General features: G+C 45.0%; 1 protein-coding gene across 2 annotated transcripts in view; it reads left to right on the top strand.

The window, feature by feature from the left end:
* Nucleotides 1-18,898, top strand: part of MAP3K4 (mitogen-activated protein kinase kinase kinase 4) — a 105,554-nt gene that overhangs the window by 65,841 nt on the left and 20,815 nt on the right. For both annotated transcript variants that reach the window (XM_052645503.1, XM_052645504.1), the window contains exons 6-15: nucleotides 780-937; nucleotides 4,555-4,671; nucleotides 6,819-6,918; nucleotides 7,097-7,180; nucleotides 7,460-7,726; nucleotides 9,731-9,880; nucleotides 13,084-13,245; nucleotides 13,664-13,797; nucleotides 14,309-14,387; nucleotides 15,433-15,499. In XM_052645503.1, coding sequence (XP_052501463.1) covers nucleotides 780-937; nucleotides 4,555-4,671; nucleotides 6,819-6,918; nucleotides 7,097-7,180; nucleotides 7,460-7,726; nucleotides 9,731-9,880; nucleotides 13,084-13,245; nucleotides 13,664-13,797; nucleotides 14,309-14,387; nucleotides 15,433-15,499 — 1,318 coding nt within the window. The remainder of the gene's footprint in view (nucleotides 1-779; nucleotides 938-4,554; nucleotides 4,672-6,818; nucleotides 6,919-7,096; nucleotides 7,181-7,459; nucleotides 7,727-9,730; nucleotides 9,881-13,083; nucleotides 13,246-13,663; nucleotides 13,798-14,308; nucleotides 14,388-15,432; nucleotides 15,500-18,898) is intronic.

Below are 18,898 nucleotides of genomic sequence, written 5' to 3' on the forward strand. Positions count from 1 at the left end.
CGGAGTAAAGTCTTCAAGGCTCCGAAGGAGAGGATGTGTAATTCAAACATTTTATACCCAGTCAAGGTATCCTTTCAGTAAAAGAATCCACAGACAGTGATGTTTTATAAAATAACAATTGTGAGCCTGTCTTGAGAAAAAGTACATCATAGTAAAACCCTGCTAAGCAGATAAAACAAGAATTTTAGCACTGTGAAAGCTGTAGGAAGATGAACTGTGGTGGACATAAACTCCTCCTTAGAACAATCAAGTATTTTGGTTATAGAGCATAATTTATATGTCATAAACCTTGAAAAATTATGTCATGAGAGTCTGGATGCTGGTAACATAATAGTGGGAAGAAGGGTGCTCATTGCCTCCTCTTAACATGTAAGAAACCATCTAAAGCTTAAATAATTAAAGAAATAAAGGTCCCAAGCTCTTAAAGGAATATCATTCACAGTATATTAAACATGAAGATTTCTGTTATTATTTTGATTTTTTTTTTTTTACTTCACTGTATTTTTCTGTACAGTGTGAATGTTTTATTTTCTTAGTAACTTGCAGCAGTTGTGAATAATATGTTCAGTTGCTAAGGAGCTGAGTTATACAATTAAAGAAAAATCCTGTTTAGACCTCAGTTAATAGTGATGGAGAATCTCCTTCCCTCAGAGCTTCATGCCTCAGTGGTCCCTCTTCCTCTTGTCCGACTTACAGTTTTCATGTTAACAGGGATGAAAGTTGTGAGTTGTTGAATCCTGTTCTCAAATATCTCCTTTTGCGTTTTTTTGTCTCTTAAGGTATATTTTGATTACATGAGAAGCTGGATCCAAATGCTACAGCAGTTACCTCAAGCATCTCATAGTTTAAAAAATCTGCTAGAAGAAGAATGGAATTTCACCAAAGAAATAACCCATTACATCCGGGGAGGAGAAGCACAGGCTGGAAAACTTTTCTGGTAGGAATCCTCGTGTGGCTGCCTTCCTTTCTCCCTCCTGGTTTGCTCCCGGGTTCTGTTCTCCACGTGCAAGGGTCTAATTATGTGAAAACGACAAACATCGTACCTCCCGTGTGCCCCTCTCCTGGGCTTTGTCTTCCTTAGAGTGGTGGTTCTCTGCCAGGGGTGACTTGCCCCCGGGACGTGTGGTGGGGTCTGGAAACGGTTCTGATTGTATTCACTGGGTGAAGGCCAGGGACGCTGGTAAACGTCCTACTATGCACAGGACCGTGCACCACCCCCCCCCCCGCCCCATCCACCCAATGTGCCAATTTTGAAGTAGAGAAATCCTGCCATGGGGGTGCACCCTCTTGGTTATATAAAAGGAGGAGAATTTAAGGCCTCTTGCCGAGTGGAGTAGGCCTGCAAGCATCAGTCTTTGTATCCGTCTTGGTGGGCACTTCTGCAGCCTACCAAGCAGATGTTTTCACTGACACTGTTTTGGGAATGTTATGCCAATCACAGTTCTGTATAAACTGGGTGTTTATATATGGTGAAGGAACCGAACTGTAAACAAAGGACAAGCATGAAGCAGCGGGGAGTGCTCACTGGTCTGTCTGTTCTAGGACACAAATGTGTCTTCTCAAGTGCAGGCACCTGAGTGTTGAGAGCGAGGTGTGAGGTATGTGGTCTTGGCTGGGGGCTGCTTCCCTGCTGAGGGACTGGGGACTGGGCCTCCTCCCTGGCTCTGACCCCGTGGCCGCCCCGTGGTGCCGCCTTCTCTCACATGCCGCGTCGGCAGTTTAGTCTGTTACCTTTTTAGGAGCTCTTTTATACCCAGCCCTCGTTTCCTTCCCCGCCCCCACCCGGCTCTGTGTGCACCCTCCAGGACTTCAGCTGTTGCAGAGTTCTCTTCTCCCTGCAGAGAGTCACTGTCCTCACCCCGCAGGTCTCTGTGTATCTCAGAATGTTGTGTTGACTCTTCCGCCCTGACCACCTGGTCTTTACGCTTTCCTCCGTCTCTGAGTGAACAGTGAACTTGCTCTTGCTCAGCTGGCCTCAGGCCAGGGCTCCCAGTCTGTCCTGGTTTCCTGTTCGGGTTGGTTTCCACAGCCAGCCTTACGGAAGCGCGTTTTCACTGCCATTTTCGACGCCTCCTGCCCCTCTTAATTTCCGTTGTTCTGTTTCATCTGTAATTTCTTCTGTTTGCATCTTCTGTTCTCAGTCAAGCTTTGCTGAAAAAAAAAAAAGATGTTTGAAAAGGTTACTGTTTCATTTCACTACCAATTCTTGTTATTTAATTTCTTTGTAGGGTCATTATGTACCTGTCAGTGTTCCCTTTTATCTTTGGCTTGTCCTTCGGATTCCTTTTCAGCGCAGCCTGTGGCCTTCAGCTTCACCTCCCGTGTTCTGAGAAGCTCCGGAGCCTCGTCACTGCCTGTGCTGAGGGGCTGCCCACCTGCACGGTTTTAGTTCTGGGTGTTTGTTGTGTTGCGGCAGTGTTCCTTCGAGCCGTCTTGACGTTAACCCTGACCCCATTCTTTCTCTCACACACCATCTCTAATTCCCCGTGGCTATCCCTCTGGGGTATAACCAGCATCTGACCTCCGCTCAGCACTGCCCATTTCCCCACTTCCCAGCCTGTTATTTCTCCCTGGTGTTGCTGTAGCAGCTCCCTCAGGAGTCTGCTTCTGCCCTGCATCCTCTAAGGTTTATTCTCAGTGATCCTGTTAAACTGTACATCAGACCATTTTTTGTTACTGTTATTCAGTTGCCCAGTCGTGTCTGACTCTTTGTGACCCCACGGACTACAGCACACCAGGCTTCCCTGTCCTTCACCATCTCCCAGAGTTTGCTCAAACTCACATCCATCGACTCGGTGATGCCATCCAACCATCTCATCCTCTGTCGTCCCCTTCTCCTCCTGCCTTCTCTCTTTCCCGGCATCAGGGTCTTTTCCAATGAGTATGCCCTTCACATCAGGTGGCCAGAGTATTGGAGCTTCAGCTTCAACATCAGTCCTTCCAGTGAATATTCAGAATTGATTTCCTTTAGGATGGACTGATTTGATCTCCTTGCAGACCATTTTCACCTCTGTTCAAAAATATGCCAGTGGTTCTCCGTGCTTGAGTAAGAGCACCTAAACAGTGGCCCGTGAGACCAGGCACAGTCTGACTTTTCACGAGCTCCGTATCCTCCTTTGCTGGGCTCTCCTGCTCGTCCTCTGTGGCCGCAGTGGTTTCCTGCCTTTTCTTCATAGGCCCGGCCTGCGCCTGCCTCAGGCTCTTTGCGCTTGCCCATCCCTGTGCTCGGACTGTTTTCTACGACTTACTTCCCCACTTCCTGCAGGTCTTTGGCCAGATGTTATCTTCTCCACGTTTAAAGTTGAAACTCCTGCAAGAGCACCTTAGTGTTCTTCCTTAATTTTTCCTCTCCAGAGCACTTGTCAATAGTTGAAGCACTCTGTATTCTTCTTTTCTGTTTGATTTATTGCTTCTTTTTCCCCTCCATGTACTGAAGAAGTTTTATCTCTTTTGTTTGCTGCTCATTACTCTATAACAGATACTGATTAGTTGCTGAATAATTTATCCTGAATGTCCTTGTACACTACTGCCCTTTACAGGCATGTTTTTAGTCAGGCCGTTCTCCCACTTGGTCCCTGTTACAGCCCACCCTCTCTGCCTACCAGAGGACGATCACACAGTCGCTGGATGCCCGAGGCCTCCCCCCGGCATGGCTGGGTTACCGTCCTGGTCTCACTCCCCTCTGCTCTGCTCTTTCCAGCTCGGCAGCTTCTCTTCACGGACCCGCCTCCTGCTTAACACACCCTCGTGCACTTCGATCATCCTTCCTGTTCTTCCTTGACTTGCCCTCCCCCTCCTCCCGGTCCGTGCTCCTCCTGACAGAACCCCGCTGCCCTCTGCTGTTCTAGTCCCTGCCTGCAGGGCCTGTTGAGCCCACGCCCTCAGAGAGCTCCCCTGGTAGTTACCTTCTGCCCCATCTGATGCTGGTTGTGGGCTTACCTGCTCTGTTTCACTAGGCTCTAAGCTCCTCTCATCATAGAAGTCAGTAAGCTGCTGCTGAATTTTCGCTGGACTCATTTAGATTTGCTTTATGCATTTGGGTTTGCATTTTAACCGTAGTATTTAGACTCTATACTTGATGAGAAGCATCAGTGATTACAGTAGTTTATGTTCATTGACTATGAAAATTGTGATGGAAGTTTTTAAAAGCAACTGCATTTAAGGAATTCACTTTGTTTCTTATGCTATCATTTAGTTTATTGAGCCTTTAAAAATATTTTGTCATAGATACATATTTGAGCCCACTTTATACCATTTTGAACATTTAAGATGAAAGTAGCCTGTGATAATGACATAGCTACTGTGAATGTAATTTAAGATTTTAAGGTTTATAATGGAAAACTGGTAGTAGAACAAAGGTAGATACATTCCACGATCGCGATTTCTGCTTTTTTTCATGTTAATCATGATTTTATGTTAAAGGAGAAGTCTCACTGTCATTGATTTTGAACTGTCGACATACCAGCTCAATCTTTCAGTTTCTCATTCCAGAGTTAGACTGAGGGGGGACGGTTTTTCTTCTCTGGTTTACGTCTGTTGCTTCTGTTCCCTTAGTGACATTGCAGGAATGCTGCTGAAATCGACAGGAAGTTTTCTAGAAGCTGGCTTACAGGAGAGCTGTACAGAATTCTGGAACAGTGCCGACGACAGCAGTGCTTCAGATGAAATAAGGTTGGGGTTGCGTTTCCTTTCCTCTCCCATTTCTGATCTCATGTAGTTTTACCCTTGGCAGTGGGCCTATAATATGCCCCTTGTTGAAGCCAAATCATGTTGGACTCGAAGAATGTGGGTTGTAGATCTAAAGGGATTTATGTGTGACTGCTGTATCATCTTTTTGTGTGATCTCTTAGTTATGGTTTTATGTGAAATTGTCCTTGGAGGTGACTGTTATTTAAGCTAACCCTTCGAGACGACGTAGTTTAAGTTGACTAAGAACTGCTAGGGTAGAATTCATTCACATGTTCCGGGCTGTCTTTAGTTAACTAGTTTCTGTCCTTCAAAGCCTCTGCAGTAGTCCATGAATACATTAACTGACATTTGGTGCATTTTTGTTGTCTTTACACTTACCTTACCCCTTCTGTTCAACTTTAAGCTTGAGTAGGTGAAACCGCGGCTGGTTCATCTGTGTTTCCTTCAGTTGTGTGCACACAGTATTGAGGGTGAGCCATGTTAAAGTGCTGTTTTTGTGGCTTATGTGCCACTCATAGAGCTATTTTGTGGCCAGTTATCAGCAGTACCCTGTGAGTCAACGTTAGGAAGTGCTAAGGCGGAACTAACTTCTCTAGAGGTGTTTTCTCTCACCTTCCAGAATTTGATAGAAAACACATTTTGGGGTTTCAGAACACTGGAATGTCTTTATACCAGGATTAAAGAAAGAAGTTACTACATAGGCTCTTACCTGGGAAAATGCTGAATTATTGAGAAATGGAATGAATCAGTTCATAGAAGGTCTTGCAGTTTTGGGCGCTGACATGGTAGACTCAGAATAAGCGAGTTCAGTCATTGGGGTGGTGAAGCAGAGAATGGCTCTTACAGTGCTTTGATCGTTTACTGGGGTGGATCGAGAAAGGGGGTTCACACACATTGATGTGTGGGGCTGGCTGTCCTGGGTCCAGGGCACCCCTGTGGGTCATGCACACCCCCAAGTCACAGCTCAGTGATGTCCTTTTGGTGGATTGAAAACCTCTATGATAGGTGTATCCACACCAAGAAAATTGGCAAGCGCCACACAAGATAATAGTTTAGGGGGAGCTGGTGTTAAATATTCCCTGGCTCACTGCTCCTTTTTAGTTAGATTATGAGCCGAGAGTCAAGAGCCTAATTCCTACTCCGAGAGTTATCCTGATGTTGTTGTTCAGTCGCTAAGTTGTGTCTGACTCTTTGTGACCCCATGGACTGCAGCACGCCAGGCTTCCCTGTCCTTAACTATCTCCCGGAATTTGCTCAAATTCATGTCCATTGAATCGGTGATGCCATAGAACTATCTCATCCTCTGTCATCCCCTTCTCCTCCTCTCAGTCTTTCTTAGCATCAGGGTCTTTTCCAGTGAGTCAGCTCTCAGTTGCATCAGGTGGCAAAAGTATTTTATGTATCCTAATGAAATCCTAATGAAATGCCAGCAAAGGTCCATCTAGTCAAAGCTGTGGTTTTTCCAGTAGTCATGTATGGATGTGAGAGTTGGACTATAAAGAAAGCTGAGCACCAAAGAATTGTTAATTCTAAACTGTGGTGTTGGAGAAGACTCTTGAAGAGTCCCTTGGACTACAAGGAGATCCAACCAGTCCATCCTAAAGGTGATCAGTCCTGGGTGTTCATTGGAAGGACTGATGCTAAAGCTGAAACTCTAATACTTTGGCCACCTGATGCGAAGAGCTGACTCATTGGAAAAGACCCTGGTGCTGGGAAAGATTGAAGGTGGGAGGAGAAGGGGACGACAGAGGACGAGATGGCTGGATGGCATCACCAACTCGACAGACTTGAGTTTGAGTAAACTCCGGGAGTTGGTGATGGACAGGGAGGCCTGGCGTGCTGCAGTCCATGGGGTCACACAGAGTTGGACACGACTGAGCTGAACTGAGTGAAACTTTTAGGAAATGGAGTGCACTGCCCTTTGACGGTTGCTCAGTGTACCTGATATCTGCAAGTACTTTCCAGAAAACTGGGAGTAAGCTATAGCACATTTCGAGTGCATTCGTAATAATTGCTTGTTTCTAAAATTTTTAGTCTTTATTAACATGAGTTGGAATCTGCTCTGTCTTTATTGTGTATTTCTTGGTGTCCCCTCATGCATTCTAACTGGGTTTCTGTCCGCCTGGCAGGAGGTCGGTTATAGAGGTCAGCCGAGCACTGAAGGAGCTCTTCCACGAGGCCAGGGAACGAGCCTCCAAGGCACTGGGGTTTGCCAAGATGCTGAGAAAGGTGCGTTCACAGTCCTGATGAGCTGTTACTTATTTTTTTCCTTTTATCTTATTTTTTAAATTAATTAATTTTTTAATTGAAGGGTAATTGTTTACAGAATTTTGTTGTTTTCCATCAAAGTCTGTTTATTTTTTAAAAAGCTAACCCTAAAGAAGTTTCTCTGTAACTGTGATCCTAGGACCTGGAAATAGCTGCAGAGTTCACACTGTCGGCCCCAGTTAGAGACCTTCTGGATGTTCTGAAAGCAAAGCAGTACGTTAAGGTGCGTAGTTAAGGCCATAGAATTATTTTACCTTTCTTACTCTAAACAGAAATTTGTCTTAAAGATGTAGGTAGTAAACATTTTGGGCTTTACAGTCGATATGTGGACCCCTGTTTTAAGACTGACCCATAATTTCCTGATACTATAACTAGAGAAGCCGAGTTCTTCGTGCTTACTAACTTGTGTTGGATGTAGATGAAAAACCTGAAGCATGCGCAGTAACATTTCTATAATAGATGGTGTTCTTTAATTCAGGATTTTGGATCGTTTCTCTTCCAGGTACAAATTCCTGGCTTAGAAAACTTGCAGGTGTTTGTTCCAGACGCTCTTGCTGAGGAGAAGAGCATTATTTTGCAGTTACTCAACGCAGCTGCAGGGAAGGGCTGCTCCAAAGACTCAGACGACGCACTAATTGACGACTATCTACTCTTGACCAAATGTGGTGACCGCACTCCAGACTCCGAGGACGGCTGGGCCGCCTGGGAGGCGCAGCCTGCCAAGATCGTGCCTCCAGTGGAGACGGTTGACACCCTGAGAAGCATGCAGGTCCGTTCCCCGCCCTGCCTGGAGGCAGTGTTGTTATTGTTCCCTTGTTGTTTAATTTGCTCAGTCATGTCCCAGACTCTTTTTGACTCCATGGACTGTAGTCCCCCAGGCTCCTCCGTCCACGGGATTTTCCAGGCCAGAATACTGGATTGGGTTTCCATTCCCTTCTCCAAGGGATCTTCCCAGTCCAGAGACTGAAGCCAGGTCTCCCACAGCGCAGGCAGATCCTTTACCCCTGAGCCCCTGGGGAAGCCCCAGAAACATGTACTGCTTGGACTTTGCTGTTTTGACGAGTTTGTTTCCTTACTGTCCTAAAATATTCTGGGAGGTTCTTTAGTTGTACTGAAGTATTTGAAATGTTTTATATCTTTCCTCACTTCAGCCACGTCCATCAGTTAGAGGCACCCACTCGTGACCCGGAAGGAATTGTGTCCCTCGTTTAGTTTGTCGTGGCAGACATCTCAGCTCTCCAAGTGTTGATTTCGCGGCTAATCACTCTATAAACAAAACAAACTTTTTACCTTCTCACCAGCTACTTGACTCCCTTCTGCGTAGTCAGCTTGTCAGCTGCCTTCCTGGCAGTGATCCTCTGACAGTCTGTGTGCCTCAGTAACTAGGACTGTAAGAAGCCGCTCAGGCCGCTGTGTTCAGAGAGCGTAGCACTGACATACGTTTGCTTCCGTGTGCAAGTCAGACAGCTAGTGGGGAGCCGCTGCGTAGCCGCTGTGTTCAGAGAGCGTAGCACTGATGTACATACTCGACCGTGTGTAGGACAGATAGCTAGTGGGGAGCCGCTGCGTAGCCGCTGTGTTCAGAGAGCCTCTCACCAATATACATACTCTACCATGTGTAGGACAGACAGCTAGTGGGGAGCTGCTGTGCAGCCGCTGTGTTCAGAGAACCTCGCACTGATATACATACTCGACCGTGTGTAAGACAGACAGCTAGTGGGGAGCCGCTGCGTAGCCCAGGGAGCTCAGCTCGGTGCTCCGTGATGGCCTAGAGGGTGGGATGAGGGCACGGAGGTCCTGGAGGGAGGGGATGTGTGCGTACATGTAGCTGTTCACACTGTCGAGCAGCGGAAGCGTGCCGCCCAGCATTGTACAGGAGTTCTGCTCCAGGTAGCAAACACACACAAACTGTAAGAAGCCTCCTCCCACCTCTGTGCTCAGCTCTGGAGTGGGGGTGAGTGCGCACCTGCACTTCGAACTCAGCTGGACAGCCCAGCCGCCTGCCCCCAGCGCCAGGAGCCCGCCTGTTCTCGTGTACTCCCTGTCTCAGTGACTGGCGCTCCGTCCACTCTGGTGTTTAAGCCAGGATGTGGCTGTTCATAAACGTCCAGCCCCCACCTTCCTCCACTTAAACAGCTCCCCCCGCCCCGAAGCCTTTCTGTCAGGGAGCCTTCCTCTGCATCCCTGGGGCCGCTCCCGGGTCGGAGCTGATCGCCCCTTTCCTGTGGCAGGGCCTCACTTCTAGTTTCCCTGCTTCAAGCCTCACCTTTCCTCCCTCTCATCCGGTGCTCATTTTGGTACTTCAGAGTGATCCTTACAATTCATACATCTCATCACAGGTCTACTCAGAATACTGTGGTGACCGTCACTTAAAGAACGCAAGTAATAACAGTCTTGGCTTCTGTTTTATACAAGGCCCCTCGTCTCCTCCCATTCTTACTCCCGCATTTTCATCTTCACACGCTGCTCCAGTGCAGACACACACACTCAGTCCCTGCTCCAGGAGGATTGTGTCTTGGAGTTCTAGCATACTCCAGACACTGCCTGCCCACACCATCCCGTGGGGTTTCTCCCGACTGTGCTGGAGAGTGTAGCCATCAGTGCCTGCTGCAGTGCTCCAGGGGAGCAGCTGTAGTCCAAAGATGCGCTTTCTCATCCAGTGCTTGCTGGCCGGGGGGCCCTGGGGTCGGTGGTGCTTTGAGACTGGGGGTTGAACTAGAGTGGACAGCTAACCGGGTCTGCGTGTAAGCCCTGTGCTCGCTTTTCTTCCCAGGTGGACAATCTTTTACTAGTTGTCATGCACTCCGCGCAGCTCATAATCCATAGAAAAGCTTTCCAGCAGTCCATCGAAGGACTCATGACGCTACGCCAGGAGCAGACTTCCAGTCAGCCCGTCATCGCCAGAGCTTTGCAGCAGCTGAAGGTATTCTGTCGTCACCTCAGTCTTCGCTACGCTTTATTTGCATTTGGTGCATGCAAGGGAAGAGCTGGTGTGCTATAACCTAAGTATTCCAGGGACCTGAACTCTTCAATTGTGCTCCCCATTCTCTGTCTCCCCACGTTTCCCGTGTCTAAGTTAGAATTTTCCCTGCACCTTCCTTGGGACTGTGGAACGTTGGAATTGGAAAGGGTGAAAATTTAAATAGATGCGTGACTTCTTAAGGTCACATGTTTGGTTAGTATTGGACCTTAGGTCTCTTCCTTCCTAACCCAGTTTCTTTCTCCTTTAGCAGTTACCAGTGTTTGCTAGAGGTACTGTCAGTCAAAAATGTGTAATTAAAAAAAAAAGATTTATTGTTTCACTTAATAGATGATTCAGTCAAATTGATCATAATAGAGAAAGCCAGCTGTGGCTTGTGGACAGGCAGAAAGGCTTTCAGAGTTCATGACAAGCTAGAGCCTTGCCTTTTATTCCCATTTCCCCCCAGTTTTTATTTGGTACTCCATTCATCACTGTCCCACAAGCCATCAGTTTTCTGTCACATCACGGCTTTGCTTCCTGAAGAAGCACTTAAAATTACAAGTAGTTTGATAAACGCTTGTTTTTGTTCTGCCAGTCTGATTTGCCTTATTTAGCTGTAAACATTCTCCCTTATAGATTGTGAAGTAAAAGTCGCTCAGTCGTGTCTGACTCTTTGCGACCCCATGGACTATACAGTCCATAGAATTGTCCAGACTAGAATAGTAGTGGGTAGCTGTTCCCTTCTCCAGGGGATCTTCCCAACCCAGGGATTAAACCCAGGTCTCCCACATTGCAGGCAGATTCTTTACCTACTGAGCTACCAGGGAAGGCCCCTTTATAGATGGTCACCCCATTCTAATACCAGGGCAGGGGACTTTTGTTTTTTCTTTTAGTTTGAGTTAATGAATTCTAGAGAGTGCAGAATTGTATAGGATGTTGATTGTTCGTGAGCTTGAAAAGTTTGTAGCCTTAAGGACCTGACCTGTCACACTGCAGCAGAGAGGACGGGAGACCAGGTCCTCCCAGTAGCAGCTGGGGATTGCTACCGGGGAGGCATTGCAGCTGGGGAGGGTTTCTGAAGGTGTAGGTTGGGAAGGGACCAGTGAGAGAAACACTGGGGCATGGCGTCCATGGATCAGGGTCATGGGAACACTCACAGAGCATCCATCTGGTTTGGTTGGATCCTGGTATATACAGTGGGAAGGAGTGGGGGATGCGGCTGTAAAAAATCAGGTGGGCAAAAATCAGACTGTTGGGAGATTCTGAATTTCACATTCTAAGCCCCAGAGAGTCATCAAAGATTTTGGAAGAATATTTTGGAATAGAGTATAGGGGACTCGCTTGAGTAGTGAAAGTGAAAGCTGCTCAGCCATGTCCGACTCTTTGCGACCCCATGGACTATACAGTCCATGGAATTCTCCAGGCCAGAATACTGGAGTGGGCAGCCTTTCCCTTCTCCAGGGGATCTTCCCAACCCAGGATCGAACCCAGGTCTCCTGCATTGCAGGCGGATTCTTTACCTGTTGAGCCACAAGGGAAGCCCAAGAATACTGGAGTGGGTAAGGTATCCCTTCTCCAGGGGATCTTCCCAGCCCAGGAATCAAACCAGGGTCTCCTGCATTGCAGGTGGATTCTTTACCAGCTGAACCACAAGGGAAGCCCAAGAATACTGGAGTGGGTAGCGTATCCCTTCTTCAGTGAATCTTCCCCTCCCAGGAATCGAACCAGGGTCTCCTGCATTGCAGGCAGATTCTTTACCAGCTGAGCTACCAGGGAAGCCCTCTAAAAGTTTGGCCTGCTTTAATTTAAGGTTCCAGTTCTCACATAATCCAGTGAATACATCCCATTCACTAGCTAACGAGCAATAACGTGAATCATCCCATCTGGGAATAAAAACTTCAAGCTTAATCTCTTTTTTCTTAAAGAGTGGCATTTGGTCTCACAAATCCTGCTCACAGCGCTCACTAATTAACGTTTTGCTGAAAGCTTTCACTTTTCGTCTCAAGTTCAAAGTATTTGTTAACAAAATAAGCTGCTCGTTATATACAAATAAATGATACAGATATTCATTAGAGAGTAATCTAGCTTACTTTCAATATGCTAACGTTAAAGGAAAAGAGAAAGAGCAGAGAGTACATCACCAAATTGGGTTTTGACCAACATCCAGACTTAAACAGCGCTGGGAAATCCTGTGTCACAGCACATCTGGAGTCCCAGTTGGAAAAGGGTCATTATATTTGTTGGAGTTTGGAGCTGTTGTACTGTTGATTAGGGAAGACAACAGAACTTGTGCTAGGGCAGGGCTTTCCACCCCCTGTACTGTTGACACTTTGGGCCAGTCAGTAATTGTTTGGGGAACTGTCCTGTGGCTCAGGTGGTAAAGAATCCACCTGCAATGCAGGAGACATGGGTTCGATCTCCGGGTTGGGAAGATCCTCTGGAGGAGGACAGGGCAACCCGCTCCAGTATTTTTTTCTGGAGAATTGCCGTGCACAGAGGAGCCTGGAGGGCCAGAGTTCACGGGGTCACAGAGTGAGACACGACTGAGTGACTAAGCACAGCACACACCTGTGTGTTGCAGGGTGTCTGGCAGCATCCCAGACCTCTGCACAGTGGATGCCAGCTGGTTTCACAAGTCTCTGCCCACCCCTCCCCACACCGGACAGCCAGAACTATCTCCAGCATCGCCCATGTCCCTGGGGTGGCAAAATTGGCCCCAGCTGAGAACCACCCTGCGGGGAATGAGGACAGTGTGACTAGTAACACTGTAGAGGTCTCTTAGAAACATGTCATTAGTTTACTCTGTGGCACTGAAATCCTGCTAACATTTGAGCAAGCACCAAGTGGAGACACACCTGTGGTTGATGTGTAGAAATGTTGAGGCTGTAAGCATCTATTCAAAGACCACCATGTAATCAGGCATGGTATTTCAAATAGGTTGTTTTCCTCTTGTATTTCATCAGGTCTTAAGAATATCTAATACAAATAAAAATACCAAACTTTTCTTCTTTTGTCATTACTTTTGAATAACCAAAATAAATATGACTGTACTGTATTACAGTGGTCAGTGTCTCTATGATGATGAGAGGAGTCTTCCTCTAAAATAGGATAGACGTTGTGTGTTCTGTTCCGTTCTGGATTAATCATGGTTTGGGATTCTTTAGAATGATGCCTTAGAGCTCTGCAACAGAATAAGTGATGCCATTGACCGAGTGGACCACATGTTCACTTCAGAATTCGATGCTGAAGTTGATGAATCTGAGTCTGCTACACTGCAGCAGTATTACCGAGAAGCCATGATCCAAGGGTACAATTTCGGGTTCGAGGTAGGTGCAAAATACGAGGCAAAGCACGGCACAGTTTTGCCATAGCTTTGTAACTTACTGACAAAAAGCATTAGGAATCTTGCACGGCACATCTCATGATCCCATTATTGTAATCACAGCCTAGTCCAGAATGTCATCTTCCACCCTTGCTGGATGTCAGAAATGTTGGGTTACTTTTAAACTGTCAGATAGATACCCAGCTTTTAGATTTAAGCTCATGAGTAAGACCTTTGTGAAACTGCATTTGAAGACATTATTTTCTCTGTAACTCTTCACACTCTTTTTACAATATGTAAAGTTCACCGGCTTTTGCTTCTTGTTTTTAGAAAAATGACGTTTAAACAGCATTATACAGTGTGTTAAATATTTGTGTAATTGTTTTCGTCTTAACTTTGATATACATGAAATCTTTTTACAGTATCATAAAGAAGTTGTTCGTTTGATGTCTGGCGAGTTTAAACAGAAGATAGGAGACAAGTATATAAGCTTTGCCCGGAAATGGATGAATTACGTGCTGACTAAGTGCGAGAGCGGCAGAGGGACGAGACCCAGGTAATGACCACGCAGGACGGCTCCTCCCTGAGCCCCGTATGGGCTGGAGACACCCCATTCTGGTGTTTTTGGGGGTTTCTGAGCAGATGATGGGAAAGCATTTGGAAGTCTTTGACAATAATTTTTGTGTGTGTGTGTGAACCTATCCACATAAAAACTGCAATAACTCTTGATATACTTTTCTTTTGTAATCGTTCCAAAATGAGTTATCTTTGAGCAGTTCACATTCTTCCTGGACAGGTCTTCCTAATTGCTAATCTTCTTTCCTGGTAAAGTTTACACCCATTATTTAGTGTTGAATGGAAAAGAAATCAGTCGCCAGTTCCTTTACTAAGAAGCCTTTCTCAAAATGCCCTATAATCATACTGAACACGAGGCAGATAGAGACACAAATGTGTTTTGTCCTAGGTAATAATTTTCCAGTCGAATTGCTTTTCAGCGTTGAGTAGACTAAAACGGCTGTGGCGCTTGCTCGGTTGTTTTGTGACTGTTGAACTTTTCTGCGTGACAGGTGGGCAACTCAAGGTTTCGACTTCCTGCAAGCCATTGAGCCTTCGTTCATCTCTGCTCTGCCAGAAGACGACTTCCTGGTATGGGATATTCTAAAGCACTTTTCCTTAAAGAGCAAGTTGATCATTCTCTATTTCTGATTGTGTGGTTTTTTTTTATTAATATAGAAAGTGGTTCTTCAGTATTTTCACCTAATCGTAATATTAATGCTGAGACGTTACTGTACCCTGCTCTTTTTGTTAACAGTGCTGTTGAACTGACCAAGTCAGTATACAGTTGTTTATGCAGCCTGGCACCTACAAAATATGTGTCAGTTTTGTATTTTATAAAGTGCTGCTGCTTTTTAGCAGCTTAATGAAGAGGAGGAATAGCTATTTCAGTTCAGTGTGTGTCTTTTTTTTGTTTTGATTGCCATGCATTACTGTGAGATCTTGGTTCCCTGAAAGTGAAAGTGTTAGTTGCCCAGTCGTGTCCAACTCTTTGTGACCCCATGGACTATAACCCGCCAGGCATCTCTGTCCGTGGAATTCTCCAGGCAAGAATACTGGAGGGGGTTGCCATTTCCTTCTCCAGGGGATCTTTTTGACCCAGGGGTCGAACCCAGCTCACCTGCATTACACGCAGATTCTTTACTGTCTGAGCCACCAGGCTGCCCACTGGTTCCCTGACCAGGGCTCAGACCCACATCCCCTGCAGTGGAAGTGGCCCACTACGAACATCCAGTGTGGGGTGTTTAGAGCATCATGCCGCATGGTAAATATTATTACCAGTATTCAAATAAATTCTATCAGATCAAGATGTTCAGATTCGTTCATTTCAACCTCCAAATAGGATGATCACAGGAGAAGCCTTTTGCTTCTGCTTGTCATTGCACTATGGGGATTTGAATGCCAGTTTGCTTTCCCTTATAAAAATGGAATTGTATATTGTGTTATCTTAAATTATGTTCAGTGTGTGTTTAATTTGTGTTCATACCTGTTTTCTCTTAAACTAACTTTGAAAATATTTAACTTGAGGGAAGCATGTTTCTTTTAAATATGCTGAAAGCTTAATTTGTGCTCTAAACTTACATGATTGAGAAAGTGTACGTTTTTTCTCTTCTTTCCCATTTCCTTCGGTTTCTAGAGTTTGCAAGCCCTGATGAATGAGTGCATCGGCCATGTGATAGGAAAGCCGCACAGCCCTATTACAGGTTTGTACCTTGGTAAGAAAGCAGGAAAAGCGCCTCTCCTGGGACGAGCACATTGTCCGGATACTGCAGTCATTTAAAATGCTTCGGAGACTGAGAACATTTAGGAAAATGACAGTGAAAGTTACAGCAATGAGGTGTATACATATAAAGCTCCACAGTAGCTTTTCTGAATTTAACAAGGACATTAAAATGTGAACCCAAGGTGGTCCGTGCTTGCAGCGGTATTAAATAATTTTTTTTTTTTTTTACATCACCACTCATTCCATTCTCCCTGTTCAACTCTTTCCTTCTGGGGAGGAGAGACTTGGAGAAACACTTCCTGTTGAGAAGCAAGGCGTTTCTTGCCGCAGGTGGTGAGTGTGAGTGTTCTGCCCCTGCTTCCTCACCTTTTGAAGGAGGATGAGTTTATTTTCTTAACAGCTTTCCCAGGTACCCACATTCTTCACCCATCTCCCCAACTAGAAGATTCCTAATTGCTGCCCCACCCCTCCCCACTCCTGTTTGGTTTTATTTTAAAGAAGAAAAAAAATTATCATGTATAGTATACTCAAATTACAGTTTTCAGTTATAGTTAATATATAGTTTTGCAGTGTATGTTAAAACTTTAAAGCAGAATATCAGTAAAAAGCTATCTTACCCCATTCTCGAGATAGTAAACAAAAGTAAAACTATGTTTATGTGTAATAACCAGAAAAGAAAACTTAGGCATTTTAAACAATTTTGATTACACAAAATAAAATAATTCATAAATGGTAAATTTATTAAGCAGCGGCATTATCTTAAAGGGTACTTGCTAGCTACTAAAAGTTAGTAGACTAGGTTTTAATGCTTGATTTCTGTATCTTTAAAATTCACCCAGTTTGTACCGCTTTTTCTCATTTCTGTGAAACGAATTATCATTTGTAAAACTATTTGAACATTTTATATAAAATGTTCCATATTCTCATCAAATTTTTCATTAAGCATATTATCATAAATACTTTGAGTTTCTCATTTCCTAAACCATTTCCATAAGAATACATGATCAGCAATTCAGTAAAAATTGTTGTTGTTCAGTCACTCAGTCGTGTCCAGCTCTTTGCGACCCCATGGTCTGCAGCGTGCCAGGCTTCCCGGTCCCTCACTACCTCCCAGAGTTTGCTCAAAAGTAAAAATTACCTCTCTAAAATATTTTTATCAGATTTATTGAAGTAAAAATTACTTCTTCAAAATATTTCATTGCATGAGGAATCATTTATAGAAGAAGAAAACTGCAGTGCAAAAAAAGCACGTAGAAAATGAACGTGTGGAAGAACGTTACAAGAGAGGAAAGCTCCTCCCTGTGGAGCAGGGGCTGTCAGTGTGCGTCACCGCCACGCTGCCCCTGCGCCGCTGGTGGGACAGTCGGTTCGTGGCTCTGTCTGTGGACACAAGGTGTTCTTCATCCTCCCTGCCCCGCGCTGACCTGAGAGCCAGGTTGCCCCAGGGTCACGGGAGTCGAGCGACCTGGGGCTGCTTTTTGAACATCTTTGAGCCTCCCCTTCTAGTGCTTAAGATCGGATGCTGAGGAGGGTTCGGCGAGGCGCCGGCGTTCCGTGAACTGAAGTGTCTGCACATGGCAGGACTCACCCTTTGCTTGTGTGCTCTGCCTCACGAGCAGTGAATGAGTGTGAGAGCGCATCACTGCCATCGTCCCTTGCTTTCTGCTCCCCCTCGACTCTGTCACCAGGAGAATGGCCGGATGCTCTGTCATGGCAACCAGATGATAGCAGTCTGGTGTAGAACCTTCTGTTTTTCTCTCTGTACTCGTGTAAGTACACAGATGCATTCTGCCACACCTTTCTTTATCGCTCATATAATCACATGAGCATGCACACTGTTGCTTTCTTCCCACTCCTGTTTACTGTATAAAAATTGGATCACTTTGGATATTAATCTCTGACAGCTGTAGAAATCCCTGCATGTCAGCACATGTAGGTCCCACTCACTCTCTTCAGTGGCCTTGTATCCATCGTGTATCTACTACAAGTCTTTCCACTATTCCCTTACATGTTTTGTTTGTTTTGCCATGAAGAGCATCTCTATCATAAATGTCCACCACTCGTGAAATCTGAGCATCTCTCTTATGTTTATTGGCCATTTGAATTTTCTTTTCAATGAAATAGCAGCTTTATAGCAGTTAGATACACATACTCTTAAAAGAAATGTTTTGTTTTATGCACGAAGAATGTTAGACTTGTCTGTGTTTTAACGATGTCTTTTTTATACCTTCATGGGAAATTTTTGTAGTAATTTTTGACTCAGTGGTTCTCAGTATGTCTGCTGAATTAAAGACATCACCATTCTTACCAGATCTGTTTTTTTGTTTTTCTTTTTGTCTTTGAATTTGCCTAGAGTTTCTTCCATCTAGGGTTATAATAGTTGAGATAGTGAGCCATAGATACAAATTGCTTCTGAACATTTCCTTGATTTTTGTTTTTCAAATTTTCCCTTTAGATGTCTCCAATTTGGGTACTTCTCTTTCCTATGTAATGTTATTAAAAGTAAACAGAAACCATGAGAAAGGAAGTCATGTCATTTAGGGTAAAACATACTTAGAATAAAACATTGTTGTTCCATTACTAAGTTGTGTCTGACTCTTTGGACTGCAGAGCTCCAGGCTTCTCTGTCCTTCACTGTCTCCCAGGGTTTGCTCAAACTCAAGTCCATTGAGTCAGTGATGCCATCCAGCCATCTCATCCTCTTTCTCTTCTCGTCTTCTCTTCCAGCCCTCAGTCTTTCCCGGCATCAAAGTCTTTTCCCGTGAATCGGCTCTTCACTTCAGGTGGCCAAAGTATTGGAGCTCAGCAGCAGTCTTTCCAGTGAATATTTGGGATTGATTTCCTTTAGGATTGATGAGTTTGATCTCCTTGCTGTCCACGGGACTCTCAGGAGTCTTCTCTAGCACTACAATTCAAAAGCATCAATATTTTAGCACTCAGCCTTCTTTATGATCCAACTTGCACATCTGTACATGACTGCTGGAATAAAACATATGTAGACTAAAATCGTTAGCATATGAAGAGAAAACACAGTGTTTCTAAAAGCTAATGGAGAAGGAAATGGCGACCCACTCCAGTATCCTTGCCTGGAAAATCTCATGGACAGAGGAGCCTGGTGGGCTGCAGTCCACGGGGTCGCAGAGTCGGGCACGACTGAGCAGCTAAGACACTCACACTTAAAAACTCAGGAAGGTTAAAACAAAGGTAAAAGTCAAAAGAAAACCTGTTAGGGACAAGCAGGCAAAATATATCATATTCATGACTAGTTACATGCAGTTATTGGGAAAATAAAACTGTCAGCATTTTTGTAGTTACTAGGTAAGGTGTGTTTTAAATTGTGTTTAAAATTTTATCCCCATTTACCCTCTACCAGAATATT

Source organism: Budorcas taxicolor, chromosome 9, assembly GCF_023091745.1.
Source record: "Budorcas taxicolor isolate Tak-1 chromosome 9, Takin1.1, whole genome shotgun sequence".
Taxonomy (NCBI): domain Eukaryota; kingdom Metazoa; phylum Chordata; class Mammalia; order Artiodactyla; family Bovidae; genus Budorcas; species Budorcas taxicolor.